This window comes from Triticum aestivum, chromosome 7A (genome assembly GCF_018294505.1).
Source record: "Triticum aestivum cultivar Chinese Spring chromosome 7A, IWGSC CS RefSeq v2.1, whole genome shotgun sequence".
NCBI lineage: Eukaryota > Viridiplantae > Streptophyta > Magnoliopsida > Poales > Poaceae > Triticum > Triticum aestivum.
In genome coordinates, this window is record NC_057812.1 from 742,385,015 (window position 1) to 742,401,505 (window position 16,491).

At 45.5% G+C, this 16,491-nt stretch overlaps 1 protein-coding gene and 2 long non-coding RNA genes across 3 annotated transcripts; 2 read left to right on the forward strand and 1 right to left on the reverse strand.

Moving 5' to 3' along the window:
• Positions 1 to 1,371: 1,371 nt before the first annotated feature.
• Positions 1,372 to 4,606, reverse strand: LOC123149922 (wall-associated receptor kinase 5). Its single transcript, XM_044569720.1, has 5 exons — positions 4,371 to 4,606; positions 3,449 to 4,176; positions 2,984 to 3,340; positions 2,714 to 2,872; positions 1,372 to 2,596 (listed from the first exon to the last, which is right to left on the reverse strand). The coding sequence occupies exons 2-5, from the start codon at positions 4,146 to 4,148 to the stop codon at positions 1,614 to 1,616; spliced, it is 2,199 nt and encodes a 732-aa protein (XP_044425655.1). The 5' UTR covers positions 4,149 to 4,176; positions 4,371 to 4,606; the 3' UTR covers positions 1,372 to 1,613.
• Positions 4,607 to 7,853: 3,247 nt separating this feature from the next.
• On the forward strand, positions 7,854 to 9,447 carry LOC123147335 (uncharacterized). The gene is made up of 3 exons (XR_006473167.1): positions 7,854 to 8,321; positions 8,573 to 8,858; positions 8,964 to 9,447. It is a non-coding gene; the product is annotated as an uncharacterized lncRNA (long non-coding RNA).
• A 4,124-nt stretch (positions 9,448 to 13,571) lies between these two features.
• LOC123147336 (uncharacterized) lies at positions 13,572 to 14,719 on the forward strand. The gene is made up of 4 exons (XR_006473168.1): positions 13,572 to 13,751; positions 13,832 to 13,900; positions 14,469 to 14,583; positions 14,675 to 14,719. It is a non-coding gene; the product is annotated as an uncharacterized lncRNA (long non-coding RNA).
• The last annotated feature ends 1,772 nt before the right edge of the window (positions 14,720 to 16,491 follow it).

Here is a 16,491-nt window from a genome sequence, read left to right on the forward strand (position 1 = left end):
AACTAAGTCAATCTATAAGTGTATTAACGACGTACCGGTATTGCCTATTGATTTGCTAGCTCTAATGTAATTATTACTTTGGATGTTCCTTCATCCAATGCTATGAGTAATCCAGACATTCAAGTTAGCTGCTAAAGACTACTATATTTGATGAGAAATCTAAACCTGATACGCTTAAACCCAGTTCAACAGTATGCATGCATAGCTATATACATTATCCCGGTATCTCATCCTGTTTAAAATTGAATAAAATGCGTGCAGGTGCGAGGGAGACCAGCTAGCCGGCCATATTGGCTGATCTTTATCCTGCTGCTCAGCTTGGCTAGCACTGAACGGGGCCCTGCATGGCGCAATGTTAATGATTCGGTCCTGCACCATTTCGTCTCAACAAAAGGGTAAAATCCATATTCTTATATATCAGGCAAAGACGAGTATTGTGTATTTTTTTTACTATTGACAATCAGCTTTTGTGGTTGAGAGAACAATCGGTAGTGTAGCTCCATGGAGACTACAGACTATGTTTGATATTTTTTCGTGTTGTATGCTTACGAATCCGTAATCATAATGGCAGTGAGTGAGCACTGACGGGTGTTTTGGCAAGTGCTCACCTGCAGATTGGCTACGGGTGTTGTAGCAGCTTGTTAGATACATGTTAATTCGATCTAGTCCCTTTTCGAAAAAAAATCGATCTAGTCAGTTTTCTCTGTTATTATAGTGGTGAAGTGCTCACCTGCAGATTGACTACTGTCCCCAGCACTTGCTGATTAGCAGATTACCTAAACCTGGAGGTTACAATGATGGGAATCAGGTAGGCCTGAGTTATGCGGGCACTACATGGGGTAGCTGAAGGCCAACATTGACATCTGGAGCTACGGTCTGCTGCTCTTGGAGCTCATCACGGGGCGCCGGCACATCCACAGGAGGCAAATTTTAGCATGGTCCCTCTTACCTCCCCTTTTCACATGAAAGGTAAGAGTAAATAATAAAACTGAAGGTAAATTTTAGCATGGTCCCTCTTACCTCCCCTTTTCACATGAAAGGTAAGAGTAAATAATAAAACTGAATCCTAGTTGAACCAACAGTGGTATGTATAGCGAGCAGTATGCGAATTGGTGTGTCGAGTGATGTATTACATCCAAAAGATAGTAATAGAGAGTGTGCTGTTTCAGATGTAAGTGGAGATGATACATATGCCCTAATCCAAACAAATTGCTTACTCTGTTTTTCCTTCTTCCTCTGTTTCTGTTTTCATTCTCCACCTGCACTTGTGGCGAACTCCTCTTACCCCTCCACCTTTTGCAACTGCCAATGGCCGCCTCCCTCTACACCCAGGATTTAGTGGGACAAGTTCAACATGCATATTGTTCGTACTAAAATGTATAACAACATATTATAGCAAACATTTTGGGAACGAAAGCCACAATGGTCCGACTTTATAATAAAGCCCTAAAACAGGTCTGAGTGCAAACAGAGAGCAAGGATACAACTGCTGGGATTACCAACTTAACAAAGGTACGGCTGGGGGGGAACCAGCAAAAACATCCCCAAAAACAGATGGACAAGCATGCAAGGAAGTCAATGGTCTCGCAGCAAACATACACTCATGTCTATAACTACTTACGTGATCTCTTCAACATGAGAAGGCGCTCTGCAACATCTGTCATTGCTGGTCTTTCATCCACATCAAGATTAAGGCATTCCACGGCAACCCTTGCAAGGCTACCAAGAAGCTCCAAATCTCCTGGTTCTACAAGTTCCTTGTCAAACAGCTCGATTGGCATCTCATCTTTTTTGTGAGCCTCAACAAAATTCCTCACTAAGCTGTTATGGTCGGAATAAGTGGCCTTCCTCCTGCTAACAAGTTCCAAGAGTAGTACTCCAAAACTGTAGACATCACTCTTTTCCGTCAGTAATCCAGTTTGTAGATACACTGGATCCATGTAAGTCCTATCACCAATGACAGATGTGGTGTGTTCTTTATCCCTTGCAATCATCCTTGATATACCAAAGTCAGATATTTTTGGTACATAATCATCATCCAAGAGTATATTTGCTGGTTTCACATCACCATGCAGAATTCTTTTGCCGGTTTTTGAATGCATGTAGGCTAGACCTTCCGCTGATTCTGCGGCAATATTTAAACGCACATCAAGATCAAGAGGCACCTTGTTGTTGCTGTGAAGAGTGTCATCAAGGCTACCTTTGGAGAGGAACTCATAGACTAGCATTGGGATGTCAACTTCTAGGCAACAACCTATGAGCCTGACAATGTTCTTGTGGATGACTTGAGACTGAATAATGACTTCGTTTGCAAATTGCTCGTTATGTGCCACACTGTCGGTAACAGGCTTCTTTACTGCAACTAGTTGGTTATCAAGATAACCCTTGTAAACTTCACCAAAGCAGCCTTTTCCTATAAAATTGGCACACTTCAAAATTGGCTTGAGCTCCTCCCTTGTGTAAATCTTTATATTGTTTGCCTTTTCTAGTGCAGGTCCTCCATTTTTCATATAAAGTTGTCTCATCTTCCTCTTTTGTCTACGAAGAAGGAGAATGAACGCGACAAGTGCTATGACAAAAAGGCCTCCTATTGCAGCTACATAAAGAAATTCCGTTACATATCTCATAAACTGACAATCGAAAATAGTACTCGAGAGAATAACTCGAAGGAATACAGGAGTTCGGACCATCGGCTGCTGAATAAGTAACTTACCTACGCCCAGCTTCGCTGGCAGGGGAAACATTTCCGTGCAATGGTCAAGTTTGGCGTTGCCCTTTGTTCCGGCAGGGCAAGCACATTTGTATCCTCCTTCCGTGTTGTGGCATTTCCCGTGGCAAGGATACAAATCTGGATTCTTACACTCATCAATGTCTACAAACAAATTCACCAGACATGCATATACGTACAGTTAATATAAAGCCACATGTTACGTAGATACGGCTGAAGAGAAAAGAGATGGATATATGAGTCAAATGTATGTACCTCGGCAGCCATTTGGAATGTATGGGTTGCCTTGGTACCCTTGCGAGCACCTGCACGTGTACCCCGTGGCCGCGTAGCCATCGGCCATCAGGTCCAAGGGTACTTGGACGCACATGGTGTTGTCACCGGCGCACGCGTATCCCTTGGGGGCCGGTTGGCCAGGCCGTGGACACGAATGGTTGGCGATGACAAAGTCTACAACAACGGGCACCCCTCTGGCCTTGTTCTTCCGCATGAAAACATCACCGTGGAGGTCCAGCGATGTGAATTTGTACCAGGACTTGTCCACAAACATGCCATAGACGCAGTCATCTTTGTAGTTTGTAATGCCTAGTGACGAACGTCTGTTGATGGTCACTGTGTAAAATTAAGTGAAATTTGAAATGTCAAAATCCAAAAGAATTCCCTAAATATGCGAGATTTTCAGAATTTTGCATATTTCAGTGAGGTCACAAATAAAAGAACCTTGGTTGCTGGTGTCTTGCGGCGGAATGGGGACCTGGCAGCAACCCCGCCCCAAGCATTTCCCGTTGACAGCGTCGTCGAAGGTAACGACTGCTTCGCAAGGGGGCCCCATTAACTGACTTGCGCTCGTGTGCTTCCCGATGGCCATCAACACGGTGCTTTCCTCCGTCATGAAGAAGGGTGACAAGGACGGGAAGGATATTCTAATCTCCCCCCTATACGAGTAATGCGTCTCGTTCAATTTGCAGTCGTAGCAGAACGGAGCGTGCACCTGCAGTTTCGCATCCGCGACGGACACGCCGGTGAGCTCGACCGGCGAGAAGGACATGTTTCCAGGCATAGTATAGTCCTCTATGTCGTTCAAGCTGTAGATGCTATCCTTGGTCATGATCAGCGGCTTTCTGGAGTTGAGCTGCGAAACTAGGCAGTCGATCGAGGCCTCCAAGGAGTCCTCGTTGCAATTAGGAGGGTCATAAGGAAAGAAGGCGCGGGGCGGATGGAAGGTGTCGTTGCAGATAATTTGGAAGCCTGGCAGGAAGCAGCCATCCTTGGTGCCAAAGGGGTAAGGGATGCTCACGTCCCCGCACCTGTCGGGACACCCCGGCAGTGTCACCGGCTCCGCCTTGCTAAGCTTTTGCCGGCCGGCCGCAGCTATGAGCAGCAGTCTCACTGCCAACAGATAGTAGTAGTGGGTCGTCATGCTTTCTCTTGCTCTTCCTATTAGCTACCTGCACAACAAACGGAATCGTGCAAAAGCTTCGATTAGCACTCAAGTTCATCTACACGGAGCCGAGGACAATCATGCACATTGCATACTCACTCAAGTCCTAAAGAATCGCCATATCAGAAAATGGCCACAACAAAAAAGGAAAGCAAAATATCATCAGAAAACAGAAAAAAACAGATCTAGCCCGTCCCATACCTCCAGCGATGCACGCCGCGGTGGCAGCGGCTGACCCTCGGATGGCTACGGACGACCTCCCTCACAGCGTCTCTCTCACGGCTGACGTTACCGGGGATGGCAACGGACGGCCACTCCCCCCTCCCGCTCTCTCTGTCCTACGATGGTGTGTGTGTGTGTGAGACTATAGGAGGCACGAAGAAAAGAACCAAGCTGGGTGGCTCACTCCACTGACGGACTACTCACTGTTCACTGCAATCGCTAGCAGCCAACGAAAGATTCTCGTGTAAGTGGAGGTTGTCTGCTTCTCAGACTATTCATAGCGAGAGAAATATAAACATATCTAGGCAAATAAAATAGATGATTTATAAATAATTAACGAGGATACAGAGGCATGTCGTACTCCTTCCATTCCCTTACACAGGGACGCTGTCAAAAATATATTTGGCATCTATACAAGGCCATCAACAATAATTATGGTAAAAATTAATGATGTTTTCTCATACTAGCAACTTATTTAATACTTGTATAAATGTAGTCGTAATGACACTTAGCTACTTTCTTCTCATTTCTTCCTTGCAGGCATGTGACGTACTAATTATACTGATTAACGAAAAGAAAAAATCGGCTTGCAAAGCAGTCATCAAATTTTACCATCGTACCTGTAATCTGAGTAACACCACACATATCAAGACAAGCTGAGTCTACAACCTAATAAATAAAGTGTTGCATGACCGATACATATGTTATTCCTTATCATATAAGTGTTAACATACTCCCTTCATTTCTAAATATAAGTTTAAAAAAAAAATTAATATAAACTACATACGAAGCAAAATAAGTGAATCTACACTTTAAAATATGTTTACATATATTGATATGTAGTCTTCAGTGAAATCTCTAAAAAAATACTAGTACTCCCTCTGTAAACTAATATAAAAGTGCTTAGATTACTACTTTTGTATTGTGAACGCGCTTATATTAGTTTACGGAGAGTAATATTTACATGTTACTTTCTTTTCTAAGTTACTTCCGACAATGAGTAGTGTCAGATGTCAAACATCACATGCTCCACGTACGAGCACCGATTAAGCTACTCCACTTTCTCTTTCTCTTGTAAACAATTACTGAATGCGCATGCCTCACTCACCTTTGTGTGAATCAGCGCCCTCCCATTCAGTCTTGGCCTGATGCCGGCAAAAAAAGTGAGCCACGGCAACAATTGATTTGATGCAGACCTGAATTGATTCGCTGGTGCAGAACACTGTGTGGATGCATGGGATTCCTTGTTGAATTTTCTGCTCATGAATAGGGGAAAAGGACTATGAGCCTGCCTATTTTGAGCATTGGCCGATGCAAGTACCGAGCATTGGCCGGCGCAGACAAAGTAGCGTGTGTGGCGGACGGAGGAGAGTGGCCGAAGACAGCCAATCCATCGACATGGAGTTCTTGGGGACGGAATCTTTTGCGATATTCCGCGCATGTACGTTTTTTTTTTTGAGAAATTGTTCATTCAAATGTCAAATCAGTACAGAGTAGGTGTCCCTTATAAGCACACTGAAACGCAAAAATAAAGGACCATAAACAACTAGAGTACCCTAAGACAATCATAACACAAGAAGATCTCCGAAGCCCTATGTCATCATCCCTGAATCTTGAGAGAAGACCCCTGCAGCAGAAGGATCTGCAACCAGTCGCAAACAGGTCATCATCTTCGACCATGGTACAATTGCCGCCACGCTGCTTCCTCCTTTCTTGACACCAGCGCTAAGAGGGCATGGACATCAATCCAACACACCTGCAACAGCCGTCGCCATCTTTGGCTTTGAGTACCGCGAAAAATGTCCCTTCCGAATTACTCGAGTTCACCCGCGCATGTACTTGATCGACGCGGCACTTTGCACGAGATGAGGTACGAAAGACAATCCTCTATAACACTAAGCTCCCTAATTTTAATTTTAAAGAGCCCACATTTAATTGTTTTCTCCAATTAAAATTAGGTCATTTGATTTTAACCAGATCAATAATTTCTCAAAGCTTCATCGTTCAATTATTTTATACTACCTCTGTCTGGATTTAAAATTCCCTTAGCCAAATCACAAGATCAAGATGTGCTCTACCCGAGATCCCTCAAAACTCTTGTCTAGTCTAACCAATCAGAAGGCCTCGTTTCGTATTTAGACACCCGCTGCTAACCTCCCAAGCTTAGGGCCAGTTGGTTTATGGCTTCTATCAGCTTCTGGCGACTCGCACTTTTGGGCTGGCCTAATGGCGGCAAAGAAACATCTCTTTTGCTTTGGGTCTTTCGTGATAAAGGACGGGTCGGAGATTCGTTTCTGGGAAGACATCTGGCTAGGCAATGCCAGTCTCAGAGAACAATATCCAGCCTTATATAACATCGCTCGCGATAAGAATAATACTATTGCGCACGTGCTCGGTTCTTCCCCGCCGAATATTTCGTTCAGGCGGGATTTGATTGGCCCCCGGCTTGTGTCATGGCATAATCTTTTATCCCGGCTGGATTCGATTAACCTGACACAAGGTCGGGATGTGTTTCACTGGAACCTTACTACATCAGGATCTTTCACAGTGGACTCTATGTACCGTGCACTCACGCATTCTGAGGTACCAACGAGTAATAATAAGAAAATTTGGAAGTCTAAAATTCCACTAAAAGTGAAAATCTTCATGTGGTATCTCCGTAGGGGAGTTGTGTTAACCAAAGACAACCTCGCACGGCGCAACTGACGAGGGAGTAAGAAGTGTTCTTTTTGTACTCATGACGAGACAATCAAACACCTCTTTTTTCAATGCAAGTTTGCACGTTCTACGTGGTCAGTCATCCAAATAGCGTCAAATTTGTATCCGCCCACAAGTGTTGCCAATATTTTTGGTCATTGGTTGGACGGTATTACAAATAGGTTCAAAACGCTAATAAGGGTGGGACTGTATGCCTTAATTTGGTCGACTTGGCTATGTAGAAATGATTTGGTTTTTAATGACAAAAATGTTTCTCCTCTACAGGTTATTTTCTGGTGTACGCACTCGCTACGTACGTGGTCTATACTACAACGGCCGGAGTACCAACCGCTGTTCATGGCGGTGTGTGCGCGATTGGAGCAGGTGGCTACGGATGTTTTTCCCAACATGGGTGGCAGCATAACCTACGGATTGAGCCACCACCTTCTTCGACATAGGCATAGTGTCGGTCTAAAAGGCTCTACTGTTGCCGGTTTGTCGATTTTTATTTCATGAATTTTGTCAGACTTCTGAATTTGGTTGTGTGCATCTTAGTTATGCAGAGGCCGGGTGTTATTCATAATGCTTTGTATCCGCTTGATGCTACATTTTGAGATAATAAAGTCGCCCTTTATCGAAAAAAAGCAGCTTATTGCAAAAATAAGCTAGAAGCCCAAAAGAACTCGTTTTGAAGAAGCAAGCTCTGCTTATTTCCAACCCTCTCCTCTTCACAATGAGAAAAAACCGGGAGGAGAGTGGCTTCGTGCAGCTTATGACTTAAAATCGAAGGGGCATATCAAAAGGGCACTGTGGTTTGCTGATATTACAAAGAAAATGCTCCTCCCAGACCCCCATGCAGAAAGATGGAAAACACTCACTGACTCAGTCGCGCATCGATTCCCTGACCTGGCTCCCGCACTCGACCTGCGCTCCCGCACAGAAAGTCTAGGGTTCGTCTTTGCCGCCGCCACCACCGCCGCCGGTCCCTGGCTCCTCGTCGCGGCTAGCTCCGGCAACATGGACGGCGGGTAGGAGCCCATCTTCCCCTGCTTCTCCATCCTCTGCCGTGATTCCTAGGGCGCGGCTGCTCCCTCGCAGCTCCTGGTCGGTCCGGCCAGGGCAACACTCTGCCGAATGGCGCCCCACTCCGGCCGATGACCAAATCTGGTGAAGGACCCCCCGTTCATGCCCCCTCCCCTCCTCCTAGTATTTGGCATGAGCTCCTCTACCAAGGTGAGCATCCCACTTTGAATTTTTTTTGCCAAACATTCGTCCATATTTGCTATTAACTGTTGTTGATTATATATGGTGCTGCATATACACTTGTTGCTATGAATGTGATGATTATATCTGATTTGCTATTTTTTCCTATTGATTTGCATAGAGGAAATCTTGATGGCTGTGTGTATGCTACAATTGTATTTGCCTATCTGTCTTGCATATTAATTTTTGCTATTATGTTTTATTGCCATGATGAAAACTAGATGAAAGCACAGTGGGTTAATGTTGGTCTTAGAACTTTCATTGACATTTGTGTGGAAGAAGTGAATGCCAATAACCGTGGCAAAGAAGGAACATTGACGAACCTTGGGTATGACAACTTGATAAGTAAGTTTTTCGAACGCACGAGGATAGAATATACCAAAAAGCAATTCAAGAATAAGTGGGATGTGATAAAAAAGAGTATGTTGTCTGGAAGACATTAACCCAAAAGGCATCTGGCATTGGGTTTGATCTTGTTACCAAGACCATTGCGGCAAGTGATGAATGGTGAGCGAATGAGATACATGTATACATATTAGTTCCAGTGGTTACTTTCTTCCTCTATCATCATATTAATTTCATTGCACTAATTTGTGATATATTTTCTTCTAGAGAAATGAACTTGCCCCCAAGTTTCAATACACTCCACTAGAGGATGAGATCGAACTGAGTGCTATATTTGATGATGTTAGTGTGACAAATGAGTATGCGAGGGCGCCACAACCCACGTCCTAGGTTGGTGGCTCTCAAATTCGCATTGATGATGACGATGTGGCAGGCTCAGACTGTGAATTAAATGCTACTCATGTGACACCTAACAAAGCTAAAGGTTGAAAGAAGAGATCATGTCCTTATTCACATAGTCCTACAATTGTGCTATAGATAGTACCCAACAATGTATTCAGTGTCATGAGAACTTTATTATTTAGTACACCATCTGTAAACAAATATAAGACCGTTTAAATCAGTAGAGTAGTGGTCTAAATGATCTTATATTTGTTAGCAGAAGGAGACTAGATGATGTGCTAATGTGTTTGTGTAATAGAAAAACATAAAATCAAACCCTATCTATCAAAGTGCGGTGAATGAATTTGTAACCCGCCCTGTTTACTTGCTAGCTGGCTAAGGGAACAATTTCATGGTTTGTAGGCGAGATGCTATATAGGTCGATCTCCAACAATTTGGAGCACCGCTTTTGTACGCATCTCCTTGGTTTCCAAATTAAGAAGGGAATCGTTTGCCAACGGCGCACCGGCCAAACGATTCGGCCAGTCGCTCGCGAGCCACGCGATCCCTTTCGATCCTGGGTCTAGCGATCCCCCACGCTGGACACAGGCAGGCCCACACATCATTTTTTTTCAAACAACCTTATCTTCTTCCCCGCATCCTCTCCTTTCTTCCCTTCGCAGCCTTCTTTCTTCGTCGCCACGAACGACGAAGTTTTGATGTTTTTGCTACCAGCTGCTTGCACCGGTGCTTCAAACGGCATGGACCGGGGCCGACATAAAGATGACCGGCGGTGCTGAAACTGCTGTCGTCATCAAACAGCAACGACTGCCTGCTGCTAGAAGAGCAGAGATGCCACAGCTACCTGCTGCCATGGCCGGAACCGCGTGTATACAGTGTTGCATCGGTGATGTAAAAAAGCTTCAACCACACTTGAAAAAAGCTTCAACTATAGATAGAAAAGCTTCAATCGGCACTGATCAACTAAAAAAGCTTCAACCATAGATAGATTTTGCTACTGCCGGCGAGGGTTTTTGCTACATCCATCATGGCGGAGTTGTGACCTCGTGCCGGCGGTGACGATGATTTTGCTGCAACCGTTGTCATTTTTTGCTACGACCGATCATTTTTTCTGCTACATCCATTCAACGACACATTTTTGCTACCATGGAAAGCTGCATCCGGTTGTATGTTTCGTTGACGGAGCTACGTCCCTCGCGACGACGAAGGTTATTTTGCTGCAACGGTCGTCGGTTTTTGCTACGACCAACGAGAAAATTTGCTACATCCATTAATGGTGCAGATGTGATGCTAGATGACGGCGACAATGATTTTGCTGCAACCGTCGCTATTTTTTGCTACCACCGGCGAAGTTTTTGCTACATCCATCTAAATGGCGTCGATTTGGGCGGCCTTTGTTCGTGCAACCTCGGGCAGCGAGCATCGACGACGGCGGTCAGAGTTGCGGCCGGTGACACGGTGGTGCTGCGACGGACGTGATATGGCGGCGACGGCTAGGTGCTGCAAGGATAGGGGACGTTGGGCGTGATGGCGATGCCGTCCTGCTGGAACCGGCGAGGACGGTGTGCTGCGACGGCGAGCACCAGCAACGAGGGCGGCGAGCACCGGCGACGAGGGCGGCGACCGGCGGAGGGAGGAGTTCCACGCGAGGGGGTGGCGGTCGGCGGCCGGGATGACATCCACGCGAGCAGGGGGCGGCGCCTGCGCAGCGCACGAAGAGGACGAAGGAGACGGAAGTCAACAGGCAGATCAGACGGTTGAAACGCATTGGATCTGACGATTAGGGCTAGACCGGCCCAACAGTTGGGCCGGTGCACCGGCGCAGATCACTACCCAATCAAGAAATACCAAACCTTGCGTATGGACTGCATTTAGCAGCATCGCTTTGCTGCTCCTCTTTCCGTATCCTTTAAAGTAAACTTTTACCTCAGGGCCACCTCGAACATGAATGTCTGGCACAGACATCACAACTTCTCCTCTATGTTTATCATTGTTTCTAGCACCCAACATCACCGTCATCATCAGCTGGGACTGCATGGACTCGCAGCCATACTGATATCATGCACCCGTCTGTACCCAGCAGTTGCAATAGGTTTCTGTTAGAAGGTAGAGTGAGGGATTGTTGCGGAATATGATGGATGTATTATTGAGCCTCGAGGACGAGTATATATTGAGTACAAAATTCGGAGGGCAAGAAGTCTTTCCTGGAGATAAGGTATGAGAAAGATTACAAATCCTACACTACCAAATACAAGTAACCCATATATATTTCTAACATCCCCCTAGTCCTAGCGACAGCGTCGCAGACAAGTTTATGATCAGATCTATATCCATGAATATTATTTGAGTCTTCTTTTAATCCCTTATATGCATGATTATTTATAGGCTCGTATTTCTTTTTTGAATCTTTGGTTTAGTTAGGTCAATTAGATCGATTTTTTTGCCATGGGAAGAGGTGCTTTGTGATGGGTTCGACCGTGCGGTGTTCTTTGCCAGTGACGGAAGGGGCAGCTAGACAATAAAATCTAAAGCATACCGTCGATCATCCGAGGACCAAGCAATCACACGAGGATGACACCGAGATTTGTTAACGAGGTTCACCGATATGGCTACATCCCCGAGGCCTGACTACGGGCGCTCCTCCTCGTGACACCGTCACAATACCGTACCCGATCGCCCTGGACACCGGCACAAGCCGCCGACTTCCCCTGCGTTCCGGTGCTATTATGTTGGCATAGGTTACATCGTGTGTCTAGCCCCGCTATTATATGAGAGGCCTAGGATATAAGTGTCCTACTAGGACACGACTCCATATCCAATCTAAACACAATACAACCACAAGTCCAACTGTAACCTACCTTGTACACTATATTCGACACAACTCCAACAGCAGCGGCTGGCCCTTGGATGGCAACGGACGGCCTCCCTCTCAGCGTCTCTCTCACGGCTGATGTTACCGGGATGGCGACGGACGGCCACTCCCTCCCGCTCTCTCTGTCCTACGATGGTGTGTGTGTGACTATAGGAGGCACGAAGAAAAGAACCAAGCTGGGTGGAAGAAAGACGACGTTAGAACGAGTGTGGGATGGGATCTACATGAAGAACTACTCATTACATACTTCAATAATTGAGCCGAGCAATGCTTTTTTTAGGAAGACCATCAGTCCACCCATGTGCTTGCTGGCCCACTCCACTTAAGGACTACTCACTTTTTACTGCAATCCCTAGCAGCCAGCCACCAAAAAATTCTCCCGTGTAAGAGGTGGTCGTCCACCGTCTGTAGATCTTCAGGTGGTCTGCTTCTCAGACTATTCATAGTGAGAGAAATATAAGCATATCTAGGCAAATAAAATAGATGATTTACAAATAATTAATGAGGATATAGAGGCATGTCGTATTCCTTGCATTCCCTTACACAGGGTCACTGTTAAAAATATATTTGGCATCTATACAAGGCCACCAACAATAATCATAGTAAAAATTAATGATGTTTTCTCATACTAATAACTTGTTTAATACTTGTATAAATGTATTCGTAATGACACTCAGCTATTTTCTTTTCATTTCTTCCTTGCATGTATGTGTGGCATATTAATTATCCTGATTAATGAAAAGAAAAAATTGTCTTGCAATGTAGTCATCAAATTTTACCATTGTACCTGTAATCTGAGTTAATGCTATTGTATAAAGGAATTGAGGGAGTAACATAATGTGTTATTGACAATATGAGTAACACCACATATATTAAGACAAGATGAGTTTACAACCTAATAGATGAAGTGTTGCATGACCGATACATATGTTATTCCCCGTGATATAAGTATTAACATACTCCCTCCGTTCCTAAATATAAAGAGTAATGCTAGATCCACATAAACTTACGTCAGGTTTTTACGTAAAGGCCGATGTGGAGGTAGTTAATTGGGTGAGGATTAGTGGCTGGTCCCACCCCGGTTGAAATCAGGGGGAGAGGATTATAGTTAGGAAGATCACGTTACTTTACGTAGCCTGTTCGTAGATGGAGCATAATCGAAATATAAATCCTTTAAAAAATTTTAATATAAACAACATACAAAGCAAAATAAGTGAATCTATACTTTAAAATATATTTAAATATTTCATATGTAGTCTCAAACGTCAAACATCACATGCTTGACTACGTATGAGCACCGATTAAGCTACTCCACTTTCTCTCTCTTGTAAACAATTACTGAATGCGCATGCCTCACTCACCTTTGTGTGAATCAGCGCCCGTCCATTCAGTCTTGGCCTGATGCCAGCAAAAAAAGTGAGCCACGACAACAATTGATTTGATGCAGACCTGAATTGATTCGTTGGTGCAGAACACTGTGTGGATGCATGGGATTCCTTGTTGAATTTTCTGCTCATGAATAGGGGAAAAGGACTATGAGCCTGCCTATTTTGAGCATTGGCCGATGCAAGTACCGAGCATTGGCCGGCGCAGACAAAGTAGCGTGTGCGGCGTAGGGAGGAGAGTGGCCGAAGACAGCCAATCCATCGACATGGAGTTCTTGTGGAAGAGAAGAGAGAGAGCGAGATAAGGTCAAGTCAGTTGGAAGAATCAGGCAACACAGGCCGCTCCCGTGCACCCGCGCATGTACTTGATCGACGCAGCACTATGAACGAGAGGAGGTATGGAAGGCAATCCTCTCGATGGTAGGCTTGCAGCAATGGAACTATTAAGTGATGTGTCTTCTGTGTATGATACACAGTCTACATCAGATTCGGAAGGTGGAACTCGTAGGGGATGAGGTGATGTGCATCAAAGCGAACCTGAAAAGGTTAGTTCATTGTCGTCATGCCTGCAAGTCTGCGGATGACCTCCCCCTTGTTCCACCCATTTTGTTTTCTCTTTGCACATTAGCACATTTAGACGATATCAAGAAAGAATTTGTGTGTGCAAGTTAGGTGCAGGATTATGGGTCATGGATAGTAGTAGCAGAGACAGCAGATCCTTCATTGTTTTAATTGCAGATTTGTGAAAATAAATGCATGGTTAACTATATGGGCACATTCCTCTAAAGGATTATATCACCTAAGAGAAATGACTGCTAATGCATATAAATACTTGATGGTTGATAGAACAAGTTTATCTGCACATATATGAAAAAAATGTAGTGAAGACCACCCTTTGATAGCCTACAATTGCCATGGTTGTTTCTCTGTACATATGCCTTGTTTGCTTGTTTCTCTGTACATATGCCTTGTTTGCGTGCATATCTAAATTTGCTCTCATTTCTTATGCGCAAAACTAGATAAACTGAAGCATGTTAATTAGAAAATCATCAATAGGCAAACATATGACAGTATGAACAATAGTTATTTGTACTTCATGTAGAATATATTCAGGTCGCAGGGAAAGAATTAGTACACAGGACGTGCTCCCGCACCGGCTCCCGCACCTGCTCCCGCATCGGACGTGCTCGGCGGTGCTTCGTCTTTGGCTGAGCTCGACGCCCTCACGGTATCTGTCACACCGCCCCCCTTCAATAAATGTATAATCTCCCGTTTTCGTTGCCTTTCGGATGTCTCACGTCGCAGACTTTTCTTTGCAGGCCGACGAAACCCCGTGCACCATATTGTACACCATCAGCGACCAGAAGGTGGACGTGGGGAAGGCGACGATAATGAAGCTGAAGGAACCATTGTTCCACAGCGGGCCGATCCCCCCGAACGTCTTCAAGGTTTCCGTGGCCAGTGTCAAACCGGGCCACGAGAATTTGCCTCCTCTGGTACTAGTGGGGGATGACGACGAGACCCCGCGGCGGCTTGGTGATTGTTGCAATGGATGGGTCCTGTTGTGGCCAAAGAGTTTGCTTCGTCTCGAGACGGCCGGGAGCACACCCATGAGTGTGCAGTTAGGTATGAACATCAACACCTCACCTACCCAATTAGCGTCGGCTGTCGTGCTGGGTGATAGAGGAGGGGGTGAGGAAAAGGTTCCATTAGTGCCTGGTGACGTCGCCATAGATGAGGATGAGGATGACGATGGCACTCAACAGTATGTCTATACTGGCGCCTACTTAGGGTTTGAGCGTCATGAGTCGGTGCCTGAATTGCCATCTCCGGAGGCTGAACGTATTATGGAAGATCTTTCGGTAGTAAAGAAGTCTAGGAAGAGAACGAGGAAAGGCAAAAAAGATGATTCTATGATCCAGCCGCCTCAGCAGCCTCGGGTTCAAGACCGTATAGATATCCCTAGTGCGGATAAATGGAATATCCCCGGTCAATCAATCCTACCTACAGCAGCGCTATGGGCCAGATTCGACGATCTAAGGAGACTTCATAACGATGTGTTGCGGATAGAGAAAGGCCTCATCGCCTCGAAAGATCCAGGATACCCACTCTACATGGTTAACGTTCAGCGGCAATTGTCGTACGTCGACTTCTTCCCCGCGGATAAGTTCTTCCTTCGTTTCGATTACATATTCGACATGTTTCACGTAAAGAAGCTGGATTTTACGTTTGTCCGCCTTTATGCCTTGCACATGAACTACATCATCGGGGTTGAGCAGATACCCCATATCTGTGTCGCTAACCCATACTTCCTGCACGAGGGCTTCTTGGGAGTCTGCGCAAAGCACCGTGAATACGCGAGGGAATACATCGCCAATTTCAATCTCGCTAATAAGGACAAGGAGGCGACTCTCGTGCCTTATCATCCCCTGTAAGTCATCCGCGTGGATATCCTTCCTTCGATTTCAATCATTCATTTGCACGGTGGAGGCTAATTAATTTGAGGTGTATTTATTTTGTGCAGCGGCGAGCGTGCCGTCCTCATCACCCTCTACCCCCGATACTCCCATGCTCTTTACTTGGACTCGTCGAAGAACATTAACAAAAAGGATTACACCCACATCAAAGATGTTCTCGACAGCGCTATCTTTCACTACGGCGCACGGGGTGGAGAGGTCAAGGACAAGAAGAGAAGGGAGGGCAGGCCCGCCTTCGGCCATAAGACCGACTTCTGTTGCATCCAGCAACCGAGTGATTCTCTTAATGATGGATTCTATGTCCTACACCACATGCTGGAGTACAGACGGGATCACCAGAACCTTCGCATGTCAGCTAAATCTGGCGATGCCCATATTCTGCAATGGGCAAAGAACATAGGAGATATCGAGGATCATCGACTTCGAGCTGAGTTCTATCACATCCAGCGCGAACTTGCCCAAATCATCATGAAGGAGGTCGTCGGAAAAACAGGGATGTTCTACGAAGAAGGACAAATGTCGCGGGAAGATGTCCGAACACGGGTAGCCTCTCAGCGTCTCGACCTGAAGCCTTTTCACTAGGCTGGGGGACTATCTCCCTCTCTTGGATGGATGGCACGACATGTCGGAGTGATTGTCGATATATGACAATGTGTCTA